The 27,877-nt window shown below is 31.7% G+C and overlaps 5 protein-coding genes across 8 annotated transcripts in view; 4 read left to right on the top strand and 1 right to left on the bottom strand.

Moving 5' to 3' along the window:
* The first annotated feature begins 683 nt into the window (after positions 1–683).
* Positions 684–3,878, top strand: LOC143185960 (uncharacterized). The gene is made up of 4 exons (XM_076389298.1): positions 684–747; positions 1,618–2,609; positions 2,691–2,733; positions 3,478–3,878. Exons 1-3 carry the CDS (start codon positions 720–722, stop codon positions 2,715–2,717), a joined length of 1,047 nt encoding a protein of 348 aa, XP_076245413.1. The 5' UTR covers positions 684–719; the 3' UTR covers positions 2,718–2,733; positions 3,478–3,878.
* A 6,384-nt stretch (positions 3,879–10,262) lies between these two features.
* On the top strand, positions 10,263–15,193 carry Sosie (oogenesis-related protein sosie). The gene is made up of 4 exons (XM_076388685.1): positions 10,263–10,610; positions 11,022–11,171; positions 13,480–13,614; positions 13,802–15,193. The coding sequence occupies exons 1-4, from the start codon at positions 10,463–10,465 to the stop codon at positions 13,879–13,881; spliced, it is 513 nt and encodes a 170-aa protein (XP_076244800.1). The 5' UTR covers positions 10,263–10,462; the 3' UTR covers positions 13,882–15,193.
* A 794-nt stretch (positions 15,194–15,987) lies between these two features.
* LOC143185565 (EEF1A lysine methyltransferase 2) lies at positions 15,988–20,133 on the bottom strand. The gene is made up of 4 exons (XM_076388684.1): positions 19,929–20,133; positions 19,750–19,848; positions 18,909–19,327; positions 15,988–16,103 (listed from the first exon to the last, which is right to left on the bottom strand). Exons 1-4 carry the CDS (start codon positions 19,982–19,984, stop codon positions 16,009–16,011), a joined length of 669 nt encoding a protein of 222 aa, XP_076244799.1. The 5' UTR covers positions 19,985–20,133; the 3' UTR covers positions 15,988–16,008.
* Fech (ferrochelatase, mitochondrial) lies at positions 19,724–24,283 on the top strand. Of its 4 annotated transcripts, none has more exons than XM_076388681.1 (8): positions 19,724–19,850; positions 21,044–21,242; positions 21,320–21,541; positions 21,656–21,757; positions 22,659–22,824; positions 22,917–23,024; positions 23,791–23,955; positions 24,028–24,283. In XM_076388681.1, exons 2-8 carry the CDS (start codon positions 21,085–21,087, stop codon positions 24,223–24,225), a joined length of 1,119 nt encoding a protein of 372 aa, XP_076244796.1. In that variant the 5' UTR covers positions 19,724–19,850; positions 21,044–21,084; the 3' UTR covers positions 24,226–24,283. The 4 variants fall into 4 exon arrangements, with proteins under 4 accessions (XP_076244796.1, XP_076244795.1, XP_076244794.1 ...); XM_076388680.1 differs by having other exon boundaries at positions 19,810–19,913; XM_076388679.1 differs by lacking the exon at positions 19,724–19,850 and adding an exon at positions 20,083–20,354.
* Positions 19,776–27,877, top strand: part of Invadolysin (leishmanolysin-like peptidase, invadolysin) — a 274,526-nt gene continuing 266,424 nt past the window's right edge. Inside the window, exons 1-2 of the mRNA XM_076388677.1 lie at positions 19,776–19,913; positions 26,681–26,991. Coding sequence (XP_076244792.1) covers positions 26,812–26,991 — 180 coding nt within the window. The 5' untranslated portion in view covers positions 19,776–19,913; positions 26,681–26,811. The remainder of the gene's footprint in view (positions 19,914–26,680; positions 26,992–27,877) is intronic.

Raw genomic sequence — 27,877 nt, 5'->3', positions numbered from 1 at the left:
ATTCATTGTATTTGTGAAATTCTACATTTATCATGATCACTGATTCATTTCAAAGAAGGAAAATCGAAATTCTTTTATACATAATGATTAATAAGTTATCACATATACCTTTTTGCAATATTTAACTCTAGATACGTGTATTAATATGGACTAAAATAAAGTAATATTACAATTATACAGCATTTATAGCATAAAACCAAAAATTCAAGACCATACTGAACATGAACAACAGTGTACAGGTAGAACAAGATTCAATGAAGTCAGATTTCTAATTAAATTTAATTATAAAATTATTTTCAAAAGAAGATGTCATGGAAGTTGTAATTTTTATTTTACATTTACTTTTCTTCATTTCAATTTTAAGAAGACTTTGCTATAGTATCTCTTTGATGCGTGAAAATGTGCGTGTTTGAACTTCTTTCTCTCATTTGTAGTTGGGTTGAACTTTATTCTCCCATTTGTAGTTGAACATAGAACTAAGGGTGCTAAATGTAAACGACGTTACAAGAAGTCATCGCGCGTGACCTGGAGAAGATACAACTTGACCTGTGGACATTTTCCTTGTAGAATAACGTTCGTGGTAAGAAAGTAAATTATCTTAGAAGCTCTTCCTCCTCTTCTATGTTGAGCTTTATAAGGTCGAGGTTAATTTGTACACACGCGTTTAACATATAACGTCATATCATCTCCGACAGTCAGTTTACAGCTGATCGTCCATCATGAAGGAACAGTGGAGTATGAGTAAAGGTACACTTTTCTTCCTTCATAATCGAATTTTCTTCAATCACATATGCACTGAACTGCATCGTGTTGCAACAGGTTTATCCTTTCTTATACATTAGCTCATTATCTAATAAGAAATATTTATTTTAAAAAATATGTAACATTCTTTGATCTTTTAATGTTGAAGTTCATTTTAATTAATATCTAATTAATGAGGTAAATAATGACAAGAGTGGTTTCAATGTTTAAATGAAAAAATTAAATATTTGAATTTGTCGTTTGTTTTGTGTTAAACTGTTGATATGTGTGTTGCTAATCATAATTCAATATTATCTCGATATTGGTATCGTATGGTTTGATAAACCTTTGGTAAAATGTAATTTCCTATTTCCAAATATGTATATATAACTGTCGAATCAGTGATGAAGAAATATTAAAGTATCATAGATTTATTATTACGAATTAATATTTTATAACTATAATGTATTAAAAATTGGAAAATTGCATGTCAGTGAAATAGGAATACTAGACTTCGATGAAAATTAATACATCTTAATTATAATTGTTGCAATAATGTTCAGTGTATTTGCTGTATAATATTTTCTGTATTAAATCACTAAATAAATGAAAAGCAATATTATTTTTAAAAATATGTAAAGCATTTGCATTGTAAAAATAAGCGGACTAGATAACTTTTAGTTCTAAGTGTATCTTCTTCTAATTTTAACAACTTCTAATTCCATATTTCATGAACATAAAGCACGTTAAACGGTTAATTAACAGTTTAATAACCAAAAGAGCCAAAACTGAAGTTTCTACAAAAACAAGCAAATCAATATCTTTTTCAACGTTTTCATTCATCAATTTCATTCCCGTCTACTATCATTTCCACAGAAAAAATCATTTGTGTCGAAGAAGGATTACCTCCCGCAAAGGACATCGAAGAGGTAAAACTTGTGTGGGCGCAAGGAAAATGTGAACGAGGACTACAAGTAATAAAGTTCATTTTATATTTGGACCTGATACTCTTCATAGGATGGGTTTGTTATTCGGTCATGATGCAACTCAAGGTTATGGAGAATTTATACAATGGACAGACGACACCCAGAACAAGCACACCCATAGAATTCTATCGGTACGATGTTGCGAATAACTTTGATGAAATAGTAAACGCCACTGAGACATACGATCATGGGACAACGAATAATCAACATAATAAAGTACCTGTAGATGCCAGTACACACTCAATTATTTCAAGCACTGATGAACCTTCGCCTCTCCCCGCATCTGATAATCGAATTTCAGTAACAGAGGACCAAAACAAGGAACCTTCCGTTGCGATCCAGTTACAAGAAAGTCCTTCTCAGAACTTACAATTACTGCTACCGACTGAAACAGTCGATACTTCGTCACCGAGCTTCAACGAGAGTGAGCACAAAAACGAGGAAGAAATCAACGAATCAGAAGTTGTAGGAAATTCAACAGACGATGTCACCAGCGAGGAACCACAGAAATCCCAGGAAGAAGAAACTAGTACATTTAATGATAATTATTTACTGACATTGCTGTTCATAGCAAATGCTGTAACAGACAAAGCTCAGGAAGATTCTGCACAACCGATGAATGTTGCGTCCGAGATCGAAGGTGGAAGTTCAAATGTTTCGTCGTTATCGGAAGAAAGTGATAGCGGATGGTCGGAAATAATGCCAACTGTCACTGAAGATTCAAATAAAAATAAGGAGAAAAGTATCGGTAAAATAAACCTGAAACGTGATTGGCTATATATTCCAGAATTTTACAAAGAATGGGAGAGTTCATTCGATGGGTACGACGAAGAATATCAAGATTTCGCATGGGACTTTGAAACGCCACGCAGATTCGGTGCGGTAGGTGTACGGGCTTGGTTATATGCATTTAAGGAATAAAATGTGGGGACATTTTGGAAATTATCCTTGTCATTGTTACAGTTTACCTACAGGAATAGATACCTCTAATAAATTGGATTACGCAGTAAGTAAATTTGTCTTTGTAAATTCTTACGCAGTAGTAACTTATGTTCTAAAGCACATATTTTAATGTTTTAATATTCTAAGATACATATTTTTCTACTTTTCTTGTTAATACATTCTCTACCAGGAACTTTTCAAGAAACTTTCTAAATGACATTAAAGATAATACATGTATCTTCAGTAAATGATGTGCAGTGTGAACCACTTCCTCCTGCAATCATGTTGTTTACATGTGTTATTACGAATTCTATTCCTTAGAGATAAAACAGCTACATAATATTTAGATTTTTCATATACTCGTGAGTTCCTTAGATAACAAAACCTTTTTAATCATTTATATTTTACTGTTTTCAGTTTCTTTAGTTTGATTACAAGTACATATTCGAAAACTTGTCTTCGTGAAATTCAGACCATGTTCCTTTTTATTCATAAATAAGAATATTTTGTAAATATGACTCAGTTTAAGGAAAAAAATTGTTATCGCTTGTTATGCATACGTATATGTACATATGTGATAGATATGACAGTGTGTTCCACTTTATTTCGTTTTATTAGAGGCTAGATTATCCAGTATTATGTTATTAATAATTTGAAATAAATGGTTAGCGATTAATTATTTATTATCAGAAATTAAAATATCAGTAGAAATAATTATTAAGTAGCATTCAGTTGCATACGCTGTTTAGAAGCCTGCTTTAAATATGTTAATCCAAACTCATTAATTGACAAGCATTCAATGTTTCAGGAGAATTTAGACATTTCCAATGAAGCATGCGAAACACAGATTGTTCTTGCTTCACGTCATTCGCAAATGGGATCCCTCATTAGCATGAAAAATTCTGGACACTGTCAATCGGAGTCAACGATCAATGAGAAACAAAGTTTAGAATAATCTCACGCTCGAATAATATTGTTCGACTTTTATTAGCAAACTGTGCAAGTGAATATTTGAAACAGTTTCACTAAAAACATGTAAGAAACATAATGTAGAATTTATTTTCCAAAAATGACGAAAATAGAAATTTTAAGTTAAGTCAGTTGCAACATATATTATGTACTGTATAAATAAATCGTGTTGTATTTTTATAATAATGTGTGAATATTAAACAAACGAAACGAAAGAGTTCCACGTGCTGCACAATTTAAGGTTGCGTTAGTTCCTCTGATTTAACCGACTGCTTAATTATTTCACGCGTATTTCTATCGTGCGTAATGCTTACCTTTCGCTTGACAAAATCATGTCAGAACATAATTAATGCATCATTTACACCGGTGCGCATGGACCTTGAACTTATTTATGCTAATATGTAACGGTTTACACTAGAGTTCGTCTGATAAAGCTTCCATACGTTGGCTAATAGGTAATTACAATTGGTTGGTCAGCGATTACGAACTGGTTGAAGTAGGTCACTCTTGCCTCGTTTTTGAGGGAGATCTTTATCAAATAACGCACATAACCCTTTTAACTTTTTTTTTTTATGATGTGCTGTAAATTGAATACCCTTGTACCGGAAGAAAACGCCAGACTGGCATTTCGTTGCACTGACTTTGATACGTTCCACTGAACAGTTCATTGTCGTGTGATAACGATCTCTTCACTTGTTTCGAAAATGTTTCGTTTTAATTAATTGAAAGCTAGTTTCTCAGAAAATGCTATCAAATGTTATTTAACAGCTCAGAAAGAGGAACTAGATTTTAAATAACACTTCCTTCTTAAACTATTCTTAATTTTGATTGCTGAACAATTTAGGAGTAGCATCAATATTCAGTATAATACTAAAATAACAAATATACTATATATTTCTTCAACTAGCACAAAGCAAATGAAATATTTTTTAATGTTCCTCTGTAATAGTTTTTCATATAAATAATACTTTAAATACATTTTTTAACGACAAATTACACAATATTATTCTGAAATATATACACATTTTATTAAAATGCAACTAAATAATATTTTGTAAGTTCATGGACTTTTGACATATTCAAAAAATAACTTATTCTTACTCAAATCTGAACGTAAATATTAGACTATATTTGTCTACAACATAAATATTCAACAAAATATTTTCGATTAGTATTTATTTGTACGTATGTCTTTAAGTCTTACTAGCTCTGTTCAGTTTATTTCAAATGTTTCTCTGTACTGTACTCAATACGTTTACACATGCTAAGTGTATTTGAGGGATGTAAAGAACGCCTGAATCAATGATTCAAAGGAAACGAGAAAAGCCTTAAGACACACATTTTGAACCAGAATCATGAATAACTACGCTTTTATGATTCGTATTTGGCGTATATATTGCAATACAACACTGAAAATTCTTGTTCGTTAATGACTTCTAGCTATTTTTATATGTTCCAAAGGTTAACATATTCTGCTTTAGGTCGGTTGAAACACGATACGCGATACCCAAGTAATATGAATTCCGACACGAATTTCATTAATTTACACGTATTGCTGAATTCATTTCGAAGTAGTATCACTTTTATACAATTTACCTTTCGAGTAGTTTATAGAGCAATTAGATTGAACAAGATGATTACATTTGTATAATATAACAGGGCAAGAAAAGACAAAAAGTTAAGTGGTAAGTTAAGATTGGCTGGTGAGGTAAGGTCTAGTTCTGTAACTGAACTTTTTTTGTTATATTATACAAGATATTTCACAAGTGTTAAAAATTTTAAGGCGTGAATTCTATATGCTAAAATTGGACAAAAATAAAAAATGGCGATATTGCGTTTAGAGTTAGTATTTCTTGTAGGAACGACTACAGTTCGCGTAAAATGTGTCTGACTTGAGACATTTTTACTGACTAGTTCTACTTACACATGACGCCACATGTCACTACATCTGATGTAGCTGATGCACACAGGAAGTAGAATAAGTCTCTCAGTCAGACACGTTTCACGTGCATTTTAAGGGTACTTTTAACAATTAATGCTTGAGAAAAACAGCTTCAAATGTAATTTCGTGATTCATCGTTTTTGTCTTCGACTCATAAATTTTTCCAAGAATAGATTTAAACACACGTTTTCTGTACCAAAATGAAAAAAATTAGACACGATTAAAATATAAAAGCTATAAATAGGTCAAATTGAAAGATACACTCTAACATTATTTTACACAATTAATTGATATTTTAAACGCGTATAAACGAATCCAAGAATGATATACTTTCGAGTCATTTTCTAAAACACTTTAAAGTTTCTAAGTGTATCTTGTACTAATTACAATTTTGAAATTGCTTTTACCTCATTGGTATACCTACCAGTAGAAGTACTTATAGACATCAGAATGAATTAATTACACGCTGACCTGATGCTACTAATCCTAAGAGGCACGTAAGATTAAACCCTGATACTTCGATTAGAAGCGTACATAAATTATAAGCAGATCAAGTACTTTATTCCTACGATGGTAATTGTTTTAGAACAACAAGAAGACATGTAAGGTTGGCGTGAATATTCATGGTCGAATCCAGATAATTCCATTTTCTTCTGAGAATACAGGACAGAAACGATTGTCGCGAGGTTTTCGTGATATGTCGGCTACTGTCAGTAAATTAGTGTTTGAAGACAGTCGAATAGCGTGTTAGCGTGCAGCAGGACACATGTATTCCTAAAACTATAAGAGGGATATGGTACATTTTCCTGTATTTGTGATGGGTTTAGTGACAATATTCGTTTCATGAAAAAGATACTAGTATTAAGAGATATATCATCAGAAATATTTGTTTTTATATTTAGATAAAATATATTTTTCATGTAGATGTGAGAAATATTTTCTGTAATTAATAGATGAGTTTGGTGACAATATTTATTTCATGAAAAAGATACTAGTATTAAGAGATATACTATCAGAAATATTTGTTTTTATATTTGGGTAAAATATATTTTTCCTGCAGATGTGAGAAGTATTTTCTGTAATTAATAGATGGGTTTGGTGACAATATTTATTTCATGAAAAAGATACTAGTATTAAGAGATATACTATCAGAAATATTTGTTTTTATATTTGGGTAAAATATATTTTTCCTGCAGATGTGAGAAGTATTTTCTGTAATTAATCGATGAGTATCTATCTAAATGCTACTCTCTATAACTATAACTTTAAAAGACACAATCTATAGTCCCGAGTGGCCACACCCTGTTGTAACAGGAGCCATATTTTACCTGATAATGATTAATCCTATTGAATGAGTATTTCGTACTTACGACTATTAATTATTATACCTTTTGTAACAAAACTAAAGGACCACTAATTTTGAAAAAAAATCACACAGTAGTCAGCGTGAGCTCATTTTAAGGGGTACAGCATCTACTTTTTCAAACTAGAATGGAATTCTTTTAAAGACGCTGTTTTATTAGAATGCAGGATAGAAAAGTGAAGGTGGCATTTTTCCCTTAAAATTTTCCTAGAAGGATGTTCAGTACTTAGGAGTGATAGTAGGTCTCTAACAGAGCCAGAAAAAGAGCATTATTGTTCTATTGTATTAAACATACAATTGAAAAAATATTATGGAATATTAATACCTCTGCTTCATGGAACTTAAGAAAAACAATGTTTCTGTGATTGGAACGTATGGCAAGAAATTAAGCTAATTGTAGGATAACATATTACGATAAATGTTTATTAATGAAGAATCTTCAACTATTCTTACGAAATTAAAAATTTCGAACAATTACAATAAAGAATAAAAGTATATAGTTTCTCAGTTTCAAATAATACTTATACACACAGTTAACATCAGATTTATTTGTCTTATTTGTTAATTTATTAATTACATAGTAAATGAATTAATTCTGAAGGAACATTCAGGTACTATCTACATGAAAATTCATTAGTTGCAGAAAATAACTTTATTACTGCAGAAACCTAATAATTTATTAGAGAACTTTCATTTATAATTACAAAAGGAGAATTAAAAGGATGGATTTTTGCAAGTAAAAAATTGTTCTGCGCTATAAACTAGTTGTTCTAAGGTTAAAAACCTTAGACTTTAACCTAAGCTCCAAATAGAAGTTGATTTTTCAATGGATAGAAGGGTTGTATGACCGCTAAGGTTTCGTGACTCGCGAAAAGCAAAACACTGGTTCTCGTGCGCAACTTCCTTCAAAACAGTGATAATCTTCGTGATTTTTTCCGTATTTATCGCAGAGTCTCAGTGGTAGAACTTTTTCTTTAGTTGTATGAAAGATTTTAAGCGTATCCCACAACCACTATCATTTCTGGATATAATATACTATTAAATATACCTTTTTTAATACTAGTAGTGCTATTGAAAATAGTTGAGACCTTAAAGACGAGATTTTGGGATTAATTTTGATTTAGTAGACGAATTAAAAAGGTTCCTACCGTAGGTGGAAAAGAAGGAGGAGTTAGTGAATAATTGTAGATTCAATGATGACAAAATAAATTTATTAATATGATACGCCATGTTATTAGTTACCATGAAAAGAGACACATATTGCTAATATTTTATGTGATATTCTGTTGTTAAAGGGTATGTCATCTGTTCATTGTATTATGTAAAAAACAGCAGCTCCATAGAGGAAGTTGATTCATGCAGATACATACATACTAATAATGATTCGTGTAATAACTAGCACAAAACAGAATTTTATTAATTTATTCCTATATTTTTATTAACAGATTTTTATTCTGCGCGAAAAAAGAAGAAACTTTTGTATGAAACATTTTTTAATCAGATTTTATCTCAAAAAGATATTTAATAAAATAACCATTCTTTTTCAGTTTTGGTACTTCGAAAGTAAAGACGAAACTTCTTTATAATTTGTTATAACTAGATGATGACAGATCAATAAAAATTACACATTTTTGACATCTTATTGACAAATGAAATTCACACAAGTTTACAATTGAATTTCCCAAGAAAAACTATCTGTTATTTTACCTTCGAAAATCTGATTAAACAATGTTCCATGCAAAAGTTTCTTCTTTTTTCACACAGAATAAAAATCTGTAAATAAAGGTATAGGTTTCCATTTAAAAAAACAAAGTTACCCTTCAAATAACCTTCAAAGTGTTCACTAAAAAAGAAATAATTAGGATAGTTGTATTTCCCCCTTGAAACTGAGTAACTTTTGTATTTAACATTTTTCCTGAAAATGTGTTGCTTTTGAGATATTTCGATTTAAAGTTTTCAAATGTACACCCTGTATATTACAGTATATCTTTAGATTTAGGAAAAACAGGTGCCTTTATTCATCAGAAACAAATGAAAATTTCTCAAAAAAGAGCGAGTGGGAAAACAAATTCTTATAAAAAGAATGACTTTTTTAAAAAAAACTTCACACAGATTTAGAGGTCTTTAGAAACAGTATAAATTTTATTTTAACTATTCTTTTATATCTGTTGTCGTTTATACTTTATAAGCGCTTAAATAAAACGGGTGGTTCGGATAAGTAAGAGGGTTGCTTTCACCTTTAATTGTATAAAAGAAATAAACATTTATATAAAAATTCATCAAAATTAGCGTGTATTAATCGCTAGGGTCACCTTGCAACTGGAGTTTTACTTTTTTTTATTGATTTCTAATCTCTTTAGTTTACAATATTTTATATTATAAACACATTTTAATTTGAAAACTAATGAATGACCTGAAATGAAATAGAGTTTGCATAAATTACGAATCGTATTCAACTCTATAACTCTACAACGAACATAATTTCATAGAATAGAAAATTAAAAGAAACCATATCTTTGTCAATCTATTTTCATGAAAGATAATATTCCAGTACGCAAATGTATCGTAATTAATTAAAGAAATTCCTACACCATTTCTCTTTCTACGAATATTTATTTCTACAATTCTTCTACTTTCATAAAGTAAGCAATTATTTCCATACACAAATACTTTTAAATAGTCAAATCCATTTTGTAATTCAAAAACCAATTTCTTTCATTGTTCATAGCAAGAAGCCAAGTTCTTTCATTAAAACTCATAAACAATGTTAAATATTGCACAACATTCTTTCTCTCAAATATTGTACCTACATTTAATTCAATTTCTGTTTTCGGTTCTCTTAAGTCGTTCATGAAATACTCTGAATATGCGACTGATCACATCAAGAGACGACTGTTTCTTCCACCCCAACGAGGGAGGGTTGAAGCGTGCTTTAACAATGTTAAACCGAGATCTCTTTCAGCACAATACTGCTATGTTCCCCTGACCACAAGCTACGATCGAAGCTTGAAGGAACCAAAGCATACTCTGATTCTTCAACGACGTGGTAGGCCAACTACGTTTTGGTGCAGGGTACTTTCTGCCACGGTGGTGGCAGCACATGGGGCGCAGGGTGGGGGCGCTTCAAAGGCTTAAAAGGCCTTCCAACGTCCTTGCGACACGCAGTTATCGAATAGAACGTAATACTATTCTATTCAAGTAATAAGTAGCTTGTAAGTGCGGTAAAATTTTTTATTTCGCTTCTCTTTGAATGCCTGATCGTTGTTCTTGCTGAAGACAAAGGTGAAAACCACTCAGATATCAGTGTGCACCAAAGGAGTCGAAGCAGATCCTGTGGAGCTCGATTTTGTCGCGATAAAGAGTCATTTGGATCGAAACTTTAGTGAAAAGGAGCCAAGTGATTTTCGTTTCAACGCGAAAGCTTCCTAGTCGCGGTCATTTAGTGATCAGTGAATAAACAAAGTGGTAATTTCGTAGAAAGTTTTGAGCGCGTAACTGCAACAAGTCAAACCGGAAGAGATGAAAAAGGGAAGAAATTTCGAGATACTCCAGTCGTTCCTTTTACTGGTGTTCTTCGTGTCACCATCGTTCACTTGGGCCCTTACCACTTTTGGGAAAACCAATCCTCAGCCGCAAAATCAAAACTCTCCGCCTCCTCCTACGCCAGGTTCGTTAAAATTTCAGAAATAAAGTTTTCTAATACTCAGGAAATTTTAGTTATTGAGTCTTTAGAAATTCAAAACTGTAGCTTATCTTACACAGTAAAATGTACAAAAAAAGAATTTTGTTTAATTTCGGTTCTTGTTCAGTGAATATTTTAGTCTAATTTTGTTTTCGAAGGATAAGCCATATCTGCTAAATACAAAAAATGGAAATTATGCTTGATACGTACAATTTTAGTTGTATTATCATAAGTTATTGGTTACTGTTATCGTTTCCGAAAATTGTTTATACATACAGCACGATACGGTAGGTATGAATGTAGAAATGAAATATTCAATTGAATGCATATAATTATGTTAAAATTTGTCTTTAAATATTTTTTCGAATTACATACGAGAACTTGTTGTCGTTGCAGTTGGGAAAGCTCGTGAATGTAAATTAGAGAGTGAATGCGCAGCTATACAAAATACAACGTGTATAGCAGATCCTCGAGATGGAAGAACGCGTTGTCTGTGCGGTGACTATTCTGCACCCCTTAATGGTGCATGCACCAACAAATATAAAGGTAATCAAAATGCTTAAACATAGGTGATTCATGTACAAAAACGAATTCTGAGATTACAGCTTTCCCCAACAAAAATTTGTACCAAAAAAGAAATATAGTAACTACATTACTGTTTATACTTTGAGTACAAAATTGAATACATCTTATTATAAAATGTTTGTTACCACTTTATTACTAATATTTTTTATATATTCTGAAGGCATTGCGATTAAATGATAAAAGTAGCTTTTCTTTTTCTTCCTATTTTTAGTCGCATAAATTACTTGGTTATCAGCGACTAAATTGTTTAGACTATTTTGAACATTAGCTTGGTTTATTTTAAAAATTTGACAAAATTATGTTACTTTTATTTTAAAGTATTCATAGTACAAAAAAATTATTGTAGATTGAACCTCTCCAAAAAAAAAAGTTAATATAACTTTTTAATTTAACTTCTACGAATAGAAATTCACATAAAATGTTTCGTGTTAACTTTGAAGAAGAGGTAATCTTATGAAAAAAGAAATTGAATTCCTTAGCTTACACATTTGCATACACTCACGTGTTCTCTTGCAATATGTGAAGAAATGGCGGTAGTGGTACCAGGTCTATGGTTATCTATGCAAATTGGAAAGCTTTAAGAATACCGTTGCGGTTTACCACGTACTATAACACCGCTTTACTGCTTTTTGTGAAGTACATTCGACATTTGACGAAGTGAACTTGGGAAACGAACGTGTTACTCAATGTATGAACTATTTGGATACGAACGTCAACAATAGCACTCGTAAAAATCTTTAATCCTTGCCGACTGTGATAAAAGTGAAATGGGAAAATTAAAGCCGAATACTTAATAATTAGGCAAATTTCACGATACAAGCGAAAAGAAAACGTCAGAATTAATGTTTTGTTAATTAGTGCGTAAATGATGCTATAGAAATTGAATTACTAAATTAAAGTTTGCTTTTATATGAATGTTGAACTTACAATTGAAATTCTATTAATTAAAGTGAATTTGATAATTATGCAATAATTTCATATTTAATGATGGTTATGATACGTTTAGTTTACAAGTGTGCTCCAAATTCGTAAACTTCAAAATTCTATGATATATCGCACTCTAAGTATTGGGAGTATTTCAAACAAGACTCTCCTACCTTTATTTATTCAAGTATATTTTCACTTATCAAACAAAATTTCCGTGTTAAAACTAAATTTTGATAATAGTTCATTCCTGTGCAATTAGTATTGTTATAATATTAAAAGTTGAGGACAGAAAAATTCATATAGAGGTTTGAAATATTTAATATAATTTTAGTGGGTTTTTTAAAAAATTAAAGTCACAAACATTCTAGTGACTGTATGGCAGCATGATAAGATAGAATATCATTTTTCGCAAATAAATATCAAGTTAATATATACTGATCACTGACAACAATTAAATGATCAACCAAAATTTCAGTAAAAAGTGTGTATACCATATATTTTTTAGACTGAGATAATTACTAATTCAACTTACAAATTGAATTTTTCCTATGGAAACCATTCGCTAATTTAGTAATTCAGATTGATTAAAGGTTAATCGTGAGCAATTTTTCTTCTATTAGAAACGTGGGATTTAGACAATTTTAAACAAAATTACATCCCTTTTATTCGGGTTGGAAATTGATCGACCGCTAAAAGTCATGTCGAGAGCACATTTATGTAAAATTGCGTGTCAGAGTGAAATTAAAACGCACTTACGTTTGTGAAAATTGAGAACATTTAGCACACACTAGAAGAAGTATAAATTAATTTAGAGTCAGATATGAAAAACTGAATGTCTAACTACTCGAAATAGAATAGTCATGATAGTAAACATTGAAGAGATTTCTCTCTTTGAAGAAATCCATTGAAAATATATTTATAAAGTTTGCCACGTTAACAACAGATCTCCCTTTTTGTTTAAGCAAATCTAGAAACGTTGTAATTAGTACAAATTAAAACAATAATATTTTACAGTACATAATATATTATGGTGTCTGCATTAAGAATTTGTTAAACTAGTTGTTAATGTACTTTGAAAAGATTTGTTTTAGTAACCAATTTGAAACGAAAATTACAATTTTAAATGTTTCAATGTACTTCTCCCATTTATTAATTTGTAAAAATTGCAGAAATTTACATAAACTTTTGAAGCGTGTATCTCATTTTGTATTTGTTTAATCAGATGGAAAATGCAGTCTCAATGTCTTTCACATTAAACAGTGAAAGTTAAACACTTCGAGTAGATGAAATACTTTACTTGCCAAACTGTCGAATGTTATCAGTGAATACATTTCATTTGTAGCTTTACGTGCTCCGTGCAATGATGACTCTGAATGCGTTGAGGGTGCGCATTGCATACAACGAAACTCCACTGTGACTGGAAAACGCTGTTACTGTCAAGATGGATACTACGAAGAGCACCCTACGCTTTGTAACGGTATGTCATGTTTGCTTTCAAACGAAAAGAAAATCGTTTTCCATATCTTAACATAGATGCCACGTATTCTAAAAATACAAAATTGCATCTCTTTTATTTCTTGATTTAACAATTTGTATCCGTAGTAAGATTATAAGTAATGAAAAGTGTTCAAACATTTTAAATACTCTACATTTTTCCTCCACAGGAAGTGCACCCATCTTTACGTTTCATACGACAATTGTATTAGGTCTTTTATGCTTTATGAAAGGATACGTCAGTTTATAAACTATGAAATTTCGAATTATTATTAATCAAAACAATACAGAATCCTATTAATTTTAAAGTTATATATTTACGCCGATTTTTTCAACTATGGATCAACCAAAAATACAGTACTATACCATAAAAGATTAATAATTGAAACGTCGAGCATACAAAGTCTAGTTATAATAATACTATAACGTAATATGCATATCAATTGAAACTAAACATATCTTGCTATCATATCAAAAATTTACGTTTGAGAAATATAAAATTATTTGTAAATTAATTGATGGATATTCTATAATTTCTATTCCAAATTGCATTTTCAAAGTATGTCTGTATTTTTGGATGACTCGTATAAAAATAAGGGACAATGTGTTCCTAAGTTATGCGTGTTAATTCTTAATCGCCTAGTTAGATTTTGCTCATACTCATTCTAGATTAAATTGATGCATCTTTTAACGGTCAATTTCTTCGTAAAATGAAAATATATTTATCTTTATAAATTGTATCTTTGTAAGTTATATTTCTATTTGTAATTAGATACAAATATAATTTTGGAATATAAATTACATCTACAAAGTATATTTACAGTTTGTAACGTGTTACATCATATTAAGTAGTAGTACAATGTAAAAGTGAAAGAACTCATTCTAGGCAATTGAGAATTAAAATTTATAACGAGTTCATCCATGGTATAAAACTAGCGACAGCATAATTTGTTAGTATGTAATTATGATGTCGAATCACCATTTGAATATAAATAGATAATGAATATTTTATCCACTTTCCCTTAACGCATCGTGATAAAATTCTATAGTGTTAAATGAAAAGGAAATTTAATGTAAATCCAATTCATGTAAGTACCCATATCTTCATTTAGAAACTTACGAAAAACTTATTCCTATCCTTCTAATCTTTATACAGATTATTAACATTACATGATTGTATAATAAGTAGCGTTCCATAGAGAAATGCTAACCGAAATGAAGAACCTAATTATTGATGAGTTAACAATGTGAAAACGAGTAGAGTACACATAAAAACGCCAAGCGTATAATATACATTAACTTCTTTTAACGTACAAACATTTGTACACAAATATAATATTAGTTGCACACTAAAAGACTACCTTTACGTAATTATGAATAATTACGATATTTCAGTTTCTATTTCAAATTCTATGTATTTTTTCGATTACAAAAAAAACAAACTTATTTTCGTCTTATCTTGTTTCCATCCTTTGTTTATAAGTATGTCGATATAAAAAATAGACACGTTAGTAATAAAAATTCATTACTGTAAACAAAATTTTATGGTAAAATATTTAATACTAAACAATAGCAAGCGATTTTCTTTATTCAATAATAGTGGTAATAATATAAAATTATGTACATTAATCAGATTGTTTTTCCGAAAGAAGTGTATGTCACATAATGTTCTGTTTTCTATTAATTTATTCTTAATTACAGATACATATTATTCATACATCCATGTACGTATATTGCACAGTCTGGTTTAAAAATTTAATACTAATCATTAGATATTACATGCAAAGCCCTTAAATGCCAATGATTATTTAATTATTAATATGACTGTATAAAACAAGGTATACATATCGTCCATTTGCTACAATAATGATATCACTAAAAAATTTGCTGTTAATAAATTATTAGTATAAAAACAAAAAAAAAACAGTTTTTGCACTGAATGACAATATCATCTCATTTCCCTTAAATTCACGACTTTGGATTTATCCATTTGCTGCAGCAAATGAGCGATATAATAATTATATAGACATAATTTGCGTTAATATGAAACCTATTGATATATGACCTTGCAGCGGCGTTTATTTAAGCTATAATGCATTTTATAACATTTGTAACTTAATAACAGTATAGTAGTAAGTTATTTATCTCGTTATTTATCGCACTATATAGATGTGTTACTGGCACGAGTAATTTATGCGCAAATAAATATTTCGATCTTCTAAGGATTTCCTGTGCACGTTTGACCGTAGTATCCTAAACATTAACTTAAAGAATCAAGTCATTATGCTGAAGCTTATTATTCACTAATTATAAGGTATGAATGATACAAGGAAAATGAATAAACGAACTTCGTATATTTTATTTATCCATTTCTTTATTACTTCTTTTGAAGAACCAATTGCGTTACAGTATTTCCAGTTTGTCCGCCAAATTGGAATGTGTCGCAGGGCAAGACATGTAAGATGTTAAAATCTAAAAGAGTATTATATAAATTATTAAAAATATATTAAGTAGCACCTTACTTTTACGAAATAATAAAAGTATTAGAATTACAAGGAATATAAATTAGTAATTTCGATGTTCCCGACGAAGTGAGTAGTAATAAGCTCAATAAATCGGACATCCTGTAATATACACTTTATACAGAGTGTTCGATAGCTATTAAGAATTTTAAGGAGTTCTTTTATGTGCTAAAATAAGACGAAAATGAAAACAAACGAAATTACGTTTCGAAATATGTCGAATAATGACGCGTGAACTATGTCTGACTCTAGACTTAATCTACTGACTTCGTTATGGTCGACCTGACTACTGCACGGCGGCAGTAGAAAAAGTCATAAGTCAGACACATTTCGCGCGAATTTTAAACGTTTTTGTAACAGTTACTAACTCGCAATTTCGTCATTTTTGATTTTCGTTCTATTTTAACATGTAAAATCAACTCTCAAAATTTCTGACACCTGTTGTCGAACACTACAGGAAATTCCAAAACATACAGAATGTTTCATAACATGTGGGATCCACTTCAGGAGTTAATTTATGCTTAAAAACAATGAAGAAAAGTCATATAAACATATGTCCTATCTGTCTTCGTTTATAAGATACAATGAATTTTCTGTTCCAATTACCTTTACAGAAGATGCTCAAAATGACTACCTTGCATTTGAAAACAAGCTTGCATTCGTCTTGTCACTGATTTGATTACTCTCTTTCTCATTCCTGGTGTTTCTCGAATTTCTTGAAAATCTTGCTATATTCTATTTTGTCATATTTCAATATTTTCAATCGATGTTGCATAGATAATAGATTTTAAATGTCCCCACAAATGAAAATCTAATGGATTCAAATTTGGAGAATAAGCAGACTATGCAATACGAGCTCCACGACTAATCCATTTATTTGCAAAATATTAATTTAAAAATTGCCTAGTTACTCGGTTAAAATGTGGTGGAGCTCCATCATGCATAAACCACATTTAATTATTCCTGCCCATATGTTTAAACTAAAGTGCTGTTGATGTCTGGACTGCACAATAACATGTGGATTTACTTCATCACAATAACGATTTATGAAAATTAAATATACCATCTCTGGTAAAATCAGTTTCGACAATAAAAAGTATAGTATGTACAAAACTTTCTTCACGTTCACACATTTGTAAGAACCAAGTACAAAAGACTACCCTAAGTTGAAAATCAGTTTCAACAAGTCCTTGTACTCGTTGAAAATGGTATTGGTATAATTGCTGTTCTCGAAAAATTCTCCACATTGTCACGTGTGCCGCATATTCCGTTCTTATTATTCTTCGAATACTGTTTTCATTATTCCTTTCAACATGACGGAAGACCTGCTCGCGAAATCTAGAATTTCTATTAATATTCTATTAGCAACCAGTCTCCCGTGGATGTTCTGTATTCTTTGAAATGTTTTATTTGTTGGGTATACACCAATTGGATAAATATTCACTGAATATTGAAGTGAAATACATATGTGTCTGCAGACACTGGAGACGAGCATTTTTTTGCTGCAGCGTGTTGTAACAACAAGAACAATTCCCAATTTTTAATTGTAGGACACAAGGAAAAACATACAAACGTGGCGAATTCACGTAAAGCGGCGAAACAGGATTTGCATTCTTTCGAAAATACGCAAATGTGTCGCCGAGTTGCCACGTTCGTATGTCTTTTCTTGTTTTCCACCATTGAACATTTCGGATTGTCCTTATTGCTACAATGCACGGTAGAGAATTGCCGCAGCGGCAAAAAAACGATCTGCAGCGGTCCTAAGGGCGCGAACACACTATTATTACGTCACGTGAACTTACGTTATATACTATAGCAAATCCATAGTATGAGCTGTGGTTTTTCCCTTGTTTTAGACCCCTTTACTATAATATGAAACTTTGCTACAGCATGTTGCGTGAGCTCATGTGACGTGATAATAGTGTGCTCGCACCCTAAACGTTTTGCTTTACTTGCATCATATATAGCGAGCCTGTACATCAAATGTATATTTGTCATTTCTAAATTAGAGTAACGTTCTATTATCACTTCGAACGCGATCTTATACGACATGTGTTACGATTATTAATAAGAACTGAACTGATTTAGAGAGTATTGTGAAATTTGTTGAATCTTCAGTCACATGAAAGACATCAAGTATTACATTTGTAAACAGTGTGATTTCTTGCATACGAACTTCTGCGATCTATGGAAAGGGAGACCGAACAGACAGCTCTGTTTTTTTAAATTTATTATATAAACGGCAACAGATAGGACATTTGTTTATATGACTCTTTTCATTGTTTTTAGGCATACAATTAACTCCCAAAGTGGGTCCCACATGTTATGAAACACCCCGTATAATGGAGTAAATCAAAATGAACAAAAAAAGAGATAAAAAATCCTATCACAGGTCAATTAGTCCTATACACATGTTATTAATTGAAATAAAGATCTAGTATAAGAGTGGTAGCATTGTATAATAAAATTTATTTGTATATTAAAGAATATTATACCTAATATTATATTTATCTTATATACTATAAAACTATATACTTGAAATTAATTTTATTTGTGTGGAGTCTAATTTAGTACACTTATACTACATTATGTATTTTTGTTTTCAAACAAAATTTATTCTATTATTAATTACTGTTTTTAATATCTTCTTGTTAATATATGCTTCGAATAGTATTTCTCAAGTTATATGTTGATATAAAAAATGATAAAGAATGAAAAAAATTCAATTATCTTTTAAATTAACACAATGACTTACAATTTTGAAAATGCTTTTCCAATTCCTCTTTAGTCCAGTTACACGAAGTTAACACTAAATAGCCATCAGGAACAAGAATTTTATGTACACTTTCTATGTACTTGTTCCTTTTCGTCGTAGGATCTTCCGGGTGCAAGCTAATCGCGTCGTAAGTTCCCTTATCATGTGCTAATTTAAAATCCGTCGGTAATTCGCCACTTTCTGCATCCAGTACATCGTAGACTTTCAAGTCAACGTTCAATAAATTCTTTTCTCTCAGAACTTCGCGAGCTAAATCAATCGCTTTATACGAATAATCTACACCTACAAGTTTCGTGAAACCCTTATTCGCAAGTTCTACCAATGTTATTCCGTTCCCACATCCTATATCGATTATTTTATCTGTTTCTTTATCGAGGTTCAATTGCGTAGTAATCCAACTGAAATATTATAGAACTTTATTTTTCAAAATATGACTAGAAATATTTTGAAATACATGCTTAATAATTATTTCATAACTTATTACATTTTGCGTGAGAATAAAACACATATGTATAAATTTGTATAATTTAATATTTTAGTTAATAGTTAATGCGTTTGTAAAATATTTTATATTTCCTGTAAAGCATTGTTAAAGTTTCAAAAATAAGTAAAATATATTTGAATTTTTTCTATTTTCAAAATTTCAAGAAATTATTTCCCAATGATGATAAAGCTACTCATCTCAACGATGTACTCGTCTCAAAGATGGCGCCACTGATGCCGCGTCAGGGTGTTTATTGTTTACCTGCGAATTGACTTTTCGGGCTGCTCGTACGCGTGTTTTGTGGGTGTTTTTTCGCGATTCGCGTAAATGACTTACCGCACAACCTTCAGTGAATTGCTCCTGCCGAACCATATTTCACCTACGTCCCCGTGGTCCTTAAAATTGTCAAGCTCTTCCGAATATACTCTTTCCCAACTGTAAGAAATCCCAGCCGCGACGTGAAAGTAATGCTTAGCGAGGGTTTCCTATTTACGTGCATGGTATGTATTACTTACTAATCGAGGGTACCTAAATCTGATGGTCCCAACTCTTCGATATTTTGGTCTGTCATAATTTTGCATCAACTCTCTCAGAAATTTAACCTGCTAATTTATTTGTTTCGTTAAATGTATTAACACACGTTTACCGGTACGTATTACACTCTAGCACAATAACAAATATCGCGATGTGTTTTCGAACTTTCTACGAACGCATGTTCCGGAATCACGTTATAACGGTACCGTATCTGGAAACATAACCTTATTTCGTAACCTAACCTATATGTACACGGTGAAACGGCTAGTTTTATCATCATCGTGAGTGTGCATAATAGTGCAACTTCTGTGTATGTGCAATTAGAGTTAGTTCAAGTGTTCGTTACGCATCGGGAAGTGTTCATTTGGTGAATATGGCAAGTAATTTATCAAAATTAGTGCAGTTCGGTAAGTAAAGATCATGTTTAATAAGTAATTCCGATATTTGTCTATGTAAGTATGAAATTATAGAAATCGGAAAATTGTTGATGATTCTTCCAATAGAATATGTAGTTCAGTTTTATCGTTAACATATGTGTCTTTATAGATTTGAATAGAGTGCTGTTAATATTTCTCTACATACACTTAAAGTATCTGTTTTCTCCATGAGAATAGTGCCTGTTTAAATGACCAGATTTCTGTAAAGTTAGATAATCGTTGTTGTCAGTACCAGTTCTACTGAGAACGAGGTTTATGGAGTGAAACTTACGTTTGTTTACACAATCTACTGATATTAAACTTGGTTATCTTGTACCCGGTATCAGTATTTGATGTTCACATGTTTCTCACTCTGTTATTCCATTTTCTCTCATACTCAAACAGATGGTTATGTATGCCAGATATTGATTGACTGGTAGCTAAGTAATCTGCCACTATTTTATATAGATATGATTCTTTACGCTGTATATTATTTCCTTGTTATTAGCTCATTGTTATATTCTCTGTAACTTAAAATTATTCGAAGCAAAAACTTTTATTCACGCCTTTGACAAAATGAAAATGGACTATTAAATATTCAAAGCAGTGAGCCTGTATCAAGGAAGCCTTATATTTATTATTTTCTTTACATGTAGTTTAAACTTTATATAATTGCTCAGGAAAGCAATATGGAAAACTTTCCACTTTGTCTTGGCGTCAGATGTCTGTAGCCACAAATCCAAAACAAATGGCTAGTGTTAAGCCAAAGACAGGTATTTTAATGCTGAATATGGGTGGACCCACTAACACTGAACAGGTGCACGAATACTTATTACGAATAATGACTGATCGTGATATGATCCAACTACCAGTTCAGAGGTGTCTTTAGATAAATGAATATGTAATCCTTGGGTAAATGTTATAGAAGGGATCTTACATTACAATGTATATTACAGTCAATTGGGTCCTTGGATAGCAAAACGTCGTACACCTGAGGTTCAAAAGAAATATGCTGAAATTGGTGGTGGGTCTCCTATATTAAAATGGACTAATAGGCAGGGTGAACTCCTGTGCAAACAATTAGACACTGTTTCACCAGAAACAGCACCTCATAAATATTATGTTGCTTTTCGATACGCAAATCCTCTTACTGAAGATACTCTTCAAGAGTTAGAGCAGTAAGAATATTAATTTACTTTTAAAAATTATTTTTTAAATGATATTTAAATAACAGCAGTCATTGTAAATAATAATGCATCATGTTTTATTTATATAGCTTACTTCCTTTTCAGAGATGGTGTTGAACGTACAATAATATTTTCTCAATATCCACAATATAGTTGTGCTACAAGTGGATCAAGTTTTACTGCAGTCTATAAATATTATAAGAAAAGGTAGTTGTTAAATTCATTGTATTCAGTTTGTTAGTGTAATATTGATCACTGAATTTAGCATTTAATGATTAATGTTTTAAGAATTCTTTATCAAATTAGTATAATAAAATCATTTAAAATACGTATAGTTCCAAAATGTTATGGAAGCATAAACGCTTTCTAATTAATATTATATGTTTACATATCGTATTACATGTTGACATATCCTGATTACTGTTTGCTAGTATGGAACTTGTAAACATATTTTGTTAATAGAATTATCCTACATAATTAAAATTAGACTAATTTAATATATTAAAGCAATGACACACTGTTTTAAAATTTTATAAACAGTATGTCTGTATTTAATAGTATTATAACAATTTGTCTTACTTGAGACAATCCCGTTTTATTTATTGCTTTTTCGTAGTAAATCGATCTAACATAAGACTCAGAAGATTAAATTAATATTTTCGAAGGTGATTTTTATGAGTGATAATCCAAATGATACAAGTTAGAACAGTGAGGATTAGCGCTATCATTTGAAGCATCGAGTTTCTTCATTAATACCTATACATTTTTATTTTTTTGTGGTATAATCTAAATTGCTGATTTTTTAATTTTTTCGAGAGATTTTTTGTTTAAATTCTCAAAATTTACATGAACTTTTAAGAAGTTCAACAAAAATTATGTATAAATAGGCTCTTAAGAATGATGGCGTAATTAATATTCGTTATAGTTTACAACGTGCAATATTGCATGACATATTAATTTGATGAAACATTGAATAGAAATAAATGAAATACGAATTCAATAAAATATTAACTAGAATTATACAGAATGTTGCAATTTGCAATAAGTTTGAATATTAATAGTTGGTAAATAAGTAAACGATTGTTGCATGAAAGATCGTAATTTACAGGCAACCACCAAATAATATGAAATGGAGTATTATAGATAGATGGTCGACGCACCCACTCTATATAAAAACAATTGCTGAAAGGATTAAGGAAGAATTAGTTAAATTCCCTGAAAGCATAAGGGACGATGTTATAGTTTTATTTTCAGCTCATTCGTTACCATTAAAGGTTACTATTATTCAACGATTTAAAAACGAATCGCTATTTTAGTGAAATCTGAATGCAATTGTTAAAAAATCATTTTTTGCATACATGTTCAGGCTGTAAATAGGGGAGATCCTTATCCATCCGAAGTTGGAGCAACAGTTGCTCTAGTAATGCAAGAATTAAATTATTGTAACCCGTACAATTTAGTATGGCAATCAAAGGTACTGAATTCGTTCTTTAATTCGTTAATTTTTAACATTTTTATTTCTTAAAGTGGTGGGTTTCACTAATACCAGCAGAGTATACATAATATATCGATACTAAAACTGTATGAAATTATGAATTTCTTTTTTACGTGTCAGTCGAATTTTATGTTCACCGTTTACGTTTTCTAAAGGAAAGATTTCATTTATCTTAAATGCAATGAATGTTGAGAAAAAAGCGTGTCACTGTATATGTTATCAGCTTTATCTCTTCTACTTGAAAATAATGTATTATAGTTTTAATTTGTGTGTAAAAGTTGAAAAGATTACGTTTATTTTGCAAGTAAATGTTTATTTTAGTTTGTCTTATGTTTTGAATAAATGGAACGTTATTAAAAAATATCTTTCCATTTTGATATTTTAAGAAAAGAACATCTTTAATTATTTTAACATTTCATGGTAAAAGAAAGCGATAAAAATGTCTCGAGTTTCGAATTTCTTTCCTAACTTAGTAACTTCATTAAATATACTTAGTAATATCTTTTTAACATAAAACGTGCATAAATTAATTTCTTATAATATAGTAAACAAAATTTTAACTTCAAATCGATTTTGTGATTCTTCGTCTCTAAATAACTTATTTAGGCTATTTTTATTCATCTTCTTCTACCTTTTTAAAGTGTTATTTCACCACAAAGAATGCGGAATTTCCTTTTTCTATCCATCTTTTACGCGATGCGATAGATCAAATTTCGTTTGTCACATTAGCATCTCCCTTATTCAGGTTGGACCGTTACCTTGGTTGGCGCCTTTTACCGACGAAGCCTTAAAAGCTTACGTAAAGCAAGGGAAAAAGAATTTTATACTCGTACCAGTCGCATTTGTTAACGAACATATTGAAACTCTTCACGAGATGGACATCGAGTATTGCAAAGAACTAGGGGAAGAAGTAAGGATTGCTATCTATAATTTATGTTCGTGTAAAATTATAAGAAAAGAAAATACTGTTTTTTGTTTACAGCTTGGTATTGAAACAATAAGAAGAGCTGCTGCACCAAACGATCATCCACTTTTCATAGATGCTCTAACAGATATTGTTGTTTCCCACCTCAAATCAGACAGATTAATAAGTCCCAAGTTTTTAACGCGTTGCCCCCATTGTGTGAACGAAAATTGTGCAAGAAGCAAGAATTGGTACGCGCAATTATGTAAAAATTAAACTAAAAATCTAGGGAAGTGTACACTATATGTGCGTAATATATTGCTTACATACAGTATTAAGGATTGTTTTTATTGTTCTTTATAGCTTTTTATTTTACAGAGAGTGATATAAAATAGTACTAATTAAAATATAAGATAATTTTGTAACGTGATACGATGAATAAAATGCTAATATTCCTTAATAAATATTTCTGTATCTTCACTTTTTTTTCATTTATCTCCTGAAACCTTCTTATTATACAATTACGTTATAATACACGTAAAAGTGAATCGAATAATAATTAACATGATATTACACCTTGCTTTAATTTACTGGTAAATTATTGTGTACTACGAAGCGAGGAATTTTGCAATTTTACTTATTCTATTATTATTATGTTACAATTTCGAGCATGTACATTTAATTAAATGAGTTCCATTAGTTGTTGATAATGTTCCTGTTATTAAGTGATTCCCATAAAAATTTAAGCGTTGAAGCTTATTCGTGTGTGCAAATTATTTTAACGTAATTGGATCTCTTTGATAAATGCATAAAGTAATTATAATTGTATGCAGCAAGTAAATATAAATATTAACTAAAAATTAATTTCGTTTAAAGATTATGCCTTCTGTATTAGAGGCAAACATTTGTTAAGATTTAGTACATTATTAAATAAAAAAATGTAAAGTGTAGTACAAAGTTTTAAGAATGTCGAGGTTTTACATTCTACAGATTTTAAAATAGTACATTTAGTTTATAAAGTGGATTACTAGTAAAATTTTCATTTTAGGAACAAGTATTATAGCACAGAACAAGCTGAAATACAGACAATGTCGAATAACTATCACATGCAATTTAAAATTTGGCGGTATGTCGCGCAATGTTTGCTTAAGTAACCCTTACATCAGTTAAATTGGGTACTTCAGTAGTTATTAGTCTATTCAGTGAGAACGACATGTTAACACGACATGTAAAATCTTGCGCAGGTAGCGTACAAGTTCACTCGTTATAAAATTTTCCTTCGCTAAAAGGCTTACTGACGATCCATTCATTTAAAATTCAGCATTCCTTTAAAATTCTCGTCACGTACATTTACTGTACGCAAATGAGCATGCTTATGATCGCTTCTCATTACTAATTACCTATATCAAGTGCTTCTTTGTAAAGGAAATTGAAAATTATGATTCATAGTAGGAAATTTATGAAATGAAAAATGTTTTTGAAACTACGTATACGATCATTAGGTTTTATTCGAATTTAAAAGGAACAGTTTCATTGGCACATTACCGTCATGACAGTTATTGGTAAGGAACACTTTGGTCTCAACTTATTTCTGAAAGATTTGCGATAAATACACCGTGACATTTATGAATTTTATTAATATTAAGGTAGTTCTTAGCCAACTATGTTGGCCTAATGGGAATTCGTTACTAAACGATGAATATAAAACTGGTATACTATGTGCATTATAGTACTAATTTTTAACACTATTTGGATTTATTGAAAAAAATTAAATTTTAGTATAATGGTTGCAATACGAATAAACCATATGGATAGTTTTATTGAAATTAATACATTCGCTTCATAACATTTCAATATAACTTGAACCCAATTTCGGTAATGTGCTTGAATATATTTTTCCAGTTTCAGACATAAAAGTAGTTTTTTTTCGATTCTTCCATATGCCACGGTATTAAAATACGTCAATTTTGATTAATAATTTCTCGATAATTATACGATAAACCGATTCCACAGAGTGGAAAGGGAGTTTTGCATAAAGGTTTTTTTGTAATCTAAGTTACTGTTGTTTAAAATTTGAACCAAGCCTTTAACTTTTGTGTGTAGCCCAGAACTACCTTAACATCATGATTGCAAGGTAAACTGACATAAGTCACATGTTCAAAAAATTAACGTTTATGCCTCAATTGAATCCCAAAAAATAGAATTTCTATTTCCATCAAAAGAAAGTAGGCTCAAAGGAACTTTTCCCTTAAAAACCAAGAATACAATAAACTAGGAGTCAGAAACACAGACTCGATGCTCCAAACCCTCACCTCCAATTTCTCGAAACCAAAATAAGCGACTTCCACTCCTCCCATTCCCAAATAACTCAAACTTTATCCAAAAATACTAACACACATTACCAAATTACGACTCACTCTTCCATTCACGAAACGAAGGAACCCACAGACTCCAAAAAAGACTCGTTTCGCGTACACCGCGTCAGTGGCAAACATTTTTCAAATTTTCAAATCCCGAAAGTCCAACGCACAACAAATCCCCTCCCAAAAGAACATAAATCTCCATCGGGCCGATCAGATACCGAGGGTAGGCGAAATCGGTCGGCACGGCGAGCCGCAAACAATAATTTATCTCCCGCGGAAATATCGATCGAATTAGTTAGCCTCCCGTTACAAAGGAGCACTGGATACGGGGTTCTATTGCATTCACTATTCGTTCGATTTCTTTGCAGGTTACTCCCGAGGGAGTTATCGCGGCGACAGCAGAGAGCGTCTGCCGTGCTCGTGGTATCGAACGTGAGTGGCGCGGCGCTGTGTGCCGCGACGCCTATATAAATGCGCGGCGTCAGCGGGCGCGCTCAGTATGTGTCATGCTTGGCGAGCGGGAGCGTCGTCCGTGATGGCGGTTCTGGTGCGGTTGAAGACACAATGCGGCATCGTCGCACTGCCGCTCGTGATTATCGTGATGGTGTGTGATGTGGATCTAGTGTGTGGGATGTTCGAGCACCGCCACTGCAATCACCAGCATCCTAGGGCGCACGAGGTAAGCGAAAGAAAAAGAAAAAAAAAAAAAAATAAATAAAGGGACGTCTCCCTTCTGTCTCTGCTCCGTCTCTCTCGCTCTCTTCTCCACCTTTGTTGCCCGCGCTCGCTTGGCGGATGTACACCGACCAGGCGACTGGGCTGCTGGTCGCCCGCTTCCCTTCTGACTGTTTTCTTGCCGACCAGTGTTTACCACTCTTCCTTTCGACCCCTTTCGTTCTGGCGCCCGAGGAAGACCCCTCGTCGCGTGGAGCGGGATTCCTCGTGCAGCCTGTGTCGGGAAGAAATCGCGTGATTCCACCGAAGCGTGCGTTTCACGTGTCACGTGCTCGCGCCCTCTTGCTCCCTCCCTCGTTCGCGCTCTCGCTCGCGCACCTGCGACTCGCGTGCGTCCTACTTCGAGGCGAGTCAGTGGGCAACTCTCTTCGTATTCATTGGTCGTTTAAATGCTCCGCATTACCGGGCTATTAATCATTGTATCGTCAACAATCGCCGACGGTCTTGTTATTGGTCGCGGCTCCGATACGCTTGTTGCTGGTACGATCTATAAACGTTTCTATGAGGAGTCAAATAGTAACCTTAATAGGGCAATAAAAAGTCGAAATCATGGGTGAATAGTTGTAGGGATACGTGGTCTTGCGATGTGTTAAGTTTGTATTGAACATGGGACTACGTGTATCGAAGGGTGATTATGTGATTCTGTTTCTGTTTGAGTGGTAAACTAGTAAACAGATACTAGGGGTGGTTATTGACTTCATATATAATCGAAAGAGGAGGCTATTACAAATGTACTTACAATCGTCCATAAAGCATCTTGCATTTTAAACCAAGTGGAGCTACTATTGCTACCAGTCTCCGATTTATCAAATCAGCAATACACTATTTTA

The sequence above is a fragment of the Calliopsis andreniformis genome, chromosome 12 (assembly GCF_051401765.1).
Source record: "Calliopsis andreniformis isolate RMS-2024a chromosome 12, iyCalAndr_principal, whole genome shotgun sequence".
NCBI classification, from domain to species: Eukaryota; Metazoa; Arthropoda; class Insecta; order Hymenoptera; family Andrenidae; genus Calliopsis; species Calliopsis andreniformis.
This window is presented reverse-complemented; position numbering and strand designations above follow the sequence as displayed.

Bases quoted from the DNA above. Each gene is read 5' to 3' on its own strand.
- LOC143185960 (XM_076389298.1), top strand. From the start codon at position 720: ATGAAGGAACAGTGGAGTATGAGTAAAG. The intron at 748-1,617 runs GTACACTTTTCT...TCATTTCCACAG, and splicing joins ACAGTGGAGTATGAGTAAAG to AAAAAATCATTTGTGTCGAA. The intron at 2,610-2,690 runs GTAGGTGTACGG...TCATTGTTACAG, and splicing joins CGCCACGCAGATTCGGTGCG to TTTACCTACAGGAATAGATA.
- Sosie (XM_076388685.1), top strand. From the start codon at position 10,463: ATGAAAAAGGGAAGAAATTTCGAGATACTCCAGTCGTTCCTTTTACTG. The intron at 10,611-11,021 runs GTTCGTTAAAAT...TTGTCGTTGCAG, and splicing joins TCCGCCTCCTCCTACGCCAG to TTGGGAAAGCTCGTGAATGT. The intron at 13,615-13,801 runs GTATGTCATGTT...TTTCCTCCACAG, and splicing joins GCACCCTACGCTTTGTAACG to GAAGTGCACCCATCTTTACG.
- LOC143185565 (XM_076388684.1), bottom strand. From the start codon at position 19,984: ATGACAGACCAAAATATCGAAGAGTTGGGACCATCAGATTTAGGTACC. The intron at 19,849-19,928 runs GTAAGTAATACA...GATTTCTTACAG, and splicing joins GATTTAGGTACCCTCGATTA to TTGGGAAAGAGTATATTCGG. The intron at 19,328-19,749 runs GTAAGTCATTTA...ATAATATTTCAG, and splicing joins AATTCACTGAAGGTTGTGCG to TTGGATTACTACGCAATTGA.
- Fech (XM_076388679.1), top strand. From the start codon at position 20,321: ATGGCAAGTAATTTATCAAAATTAGTGCAGTTCG. The intron at 21,243-21,319 runs GTGTCTTTAGAT...TGTATATTACAG, and splicing joins ATCCAACTACCAGTTCAGAG to TCAATTGGGTCCTTGGATAG. The intron at 21,758-22,658 runs GTAGTTGTTAAA...CGTAATTTACAG, and splicing joins TATAAATATTATAAGAAAAG to GCAACCACCAAATAATATGA.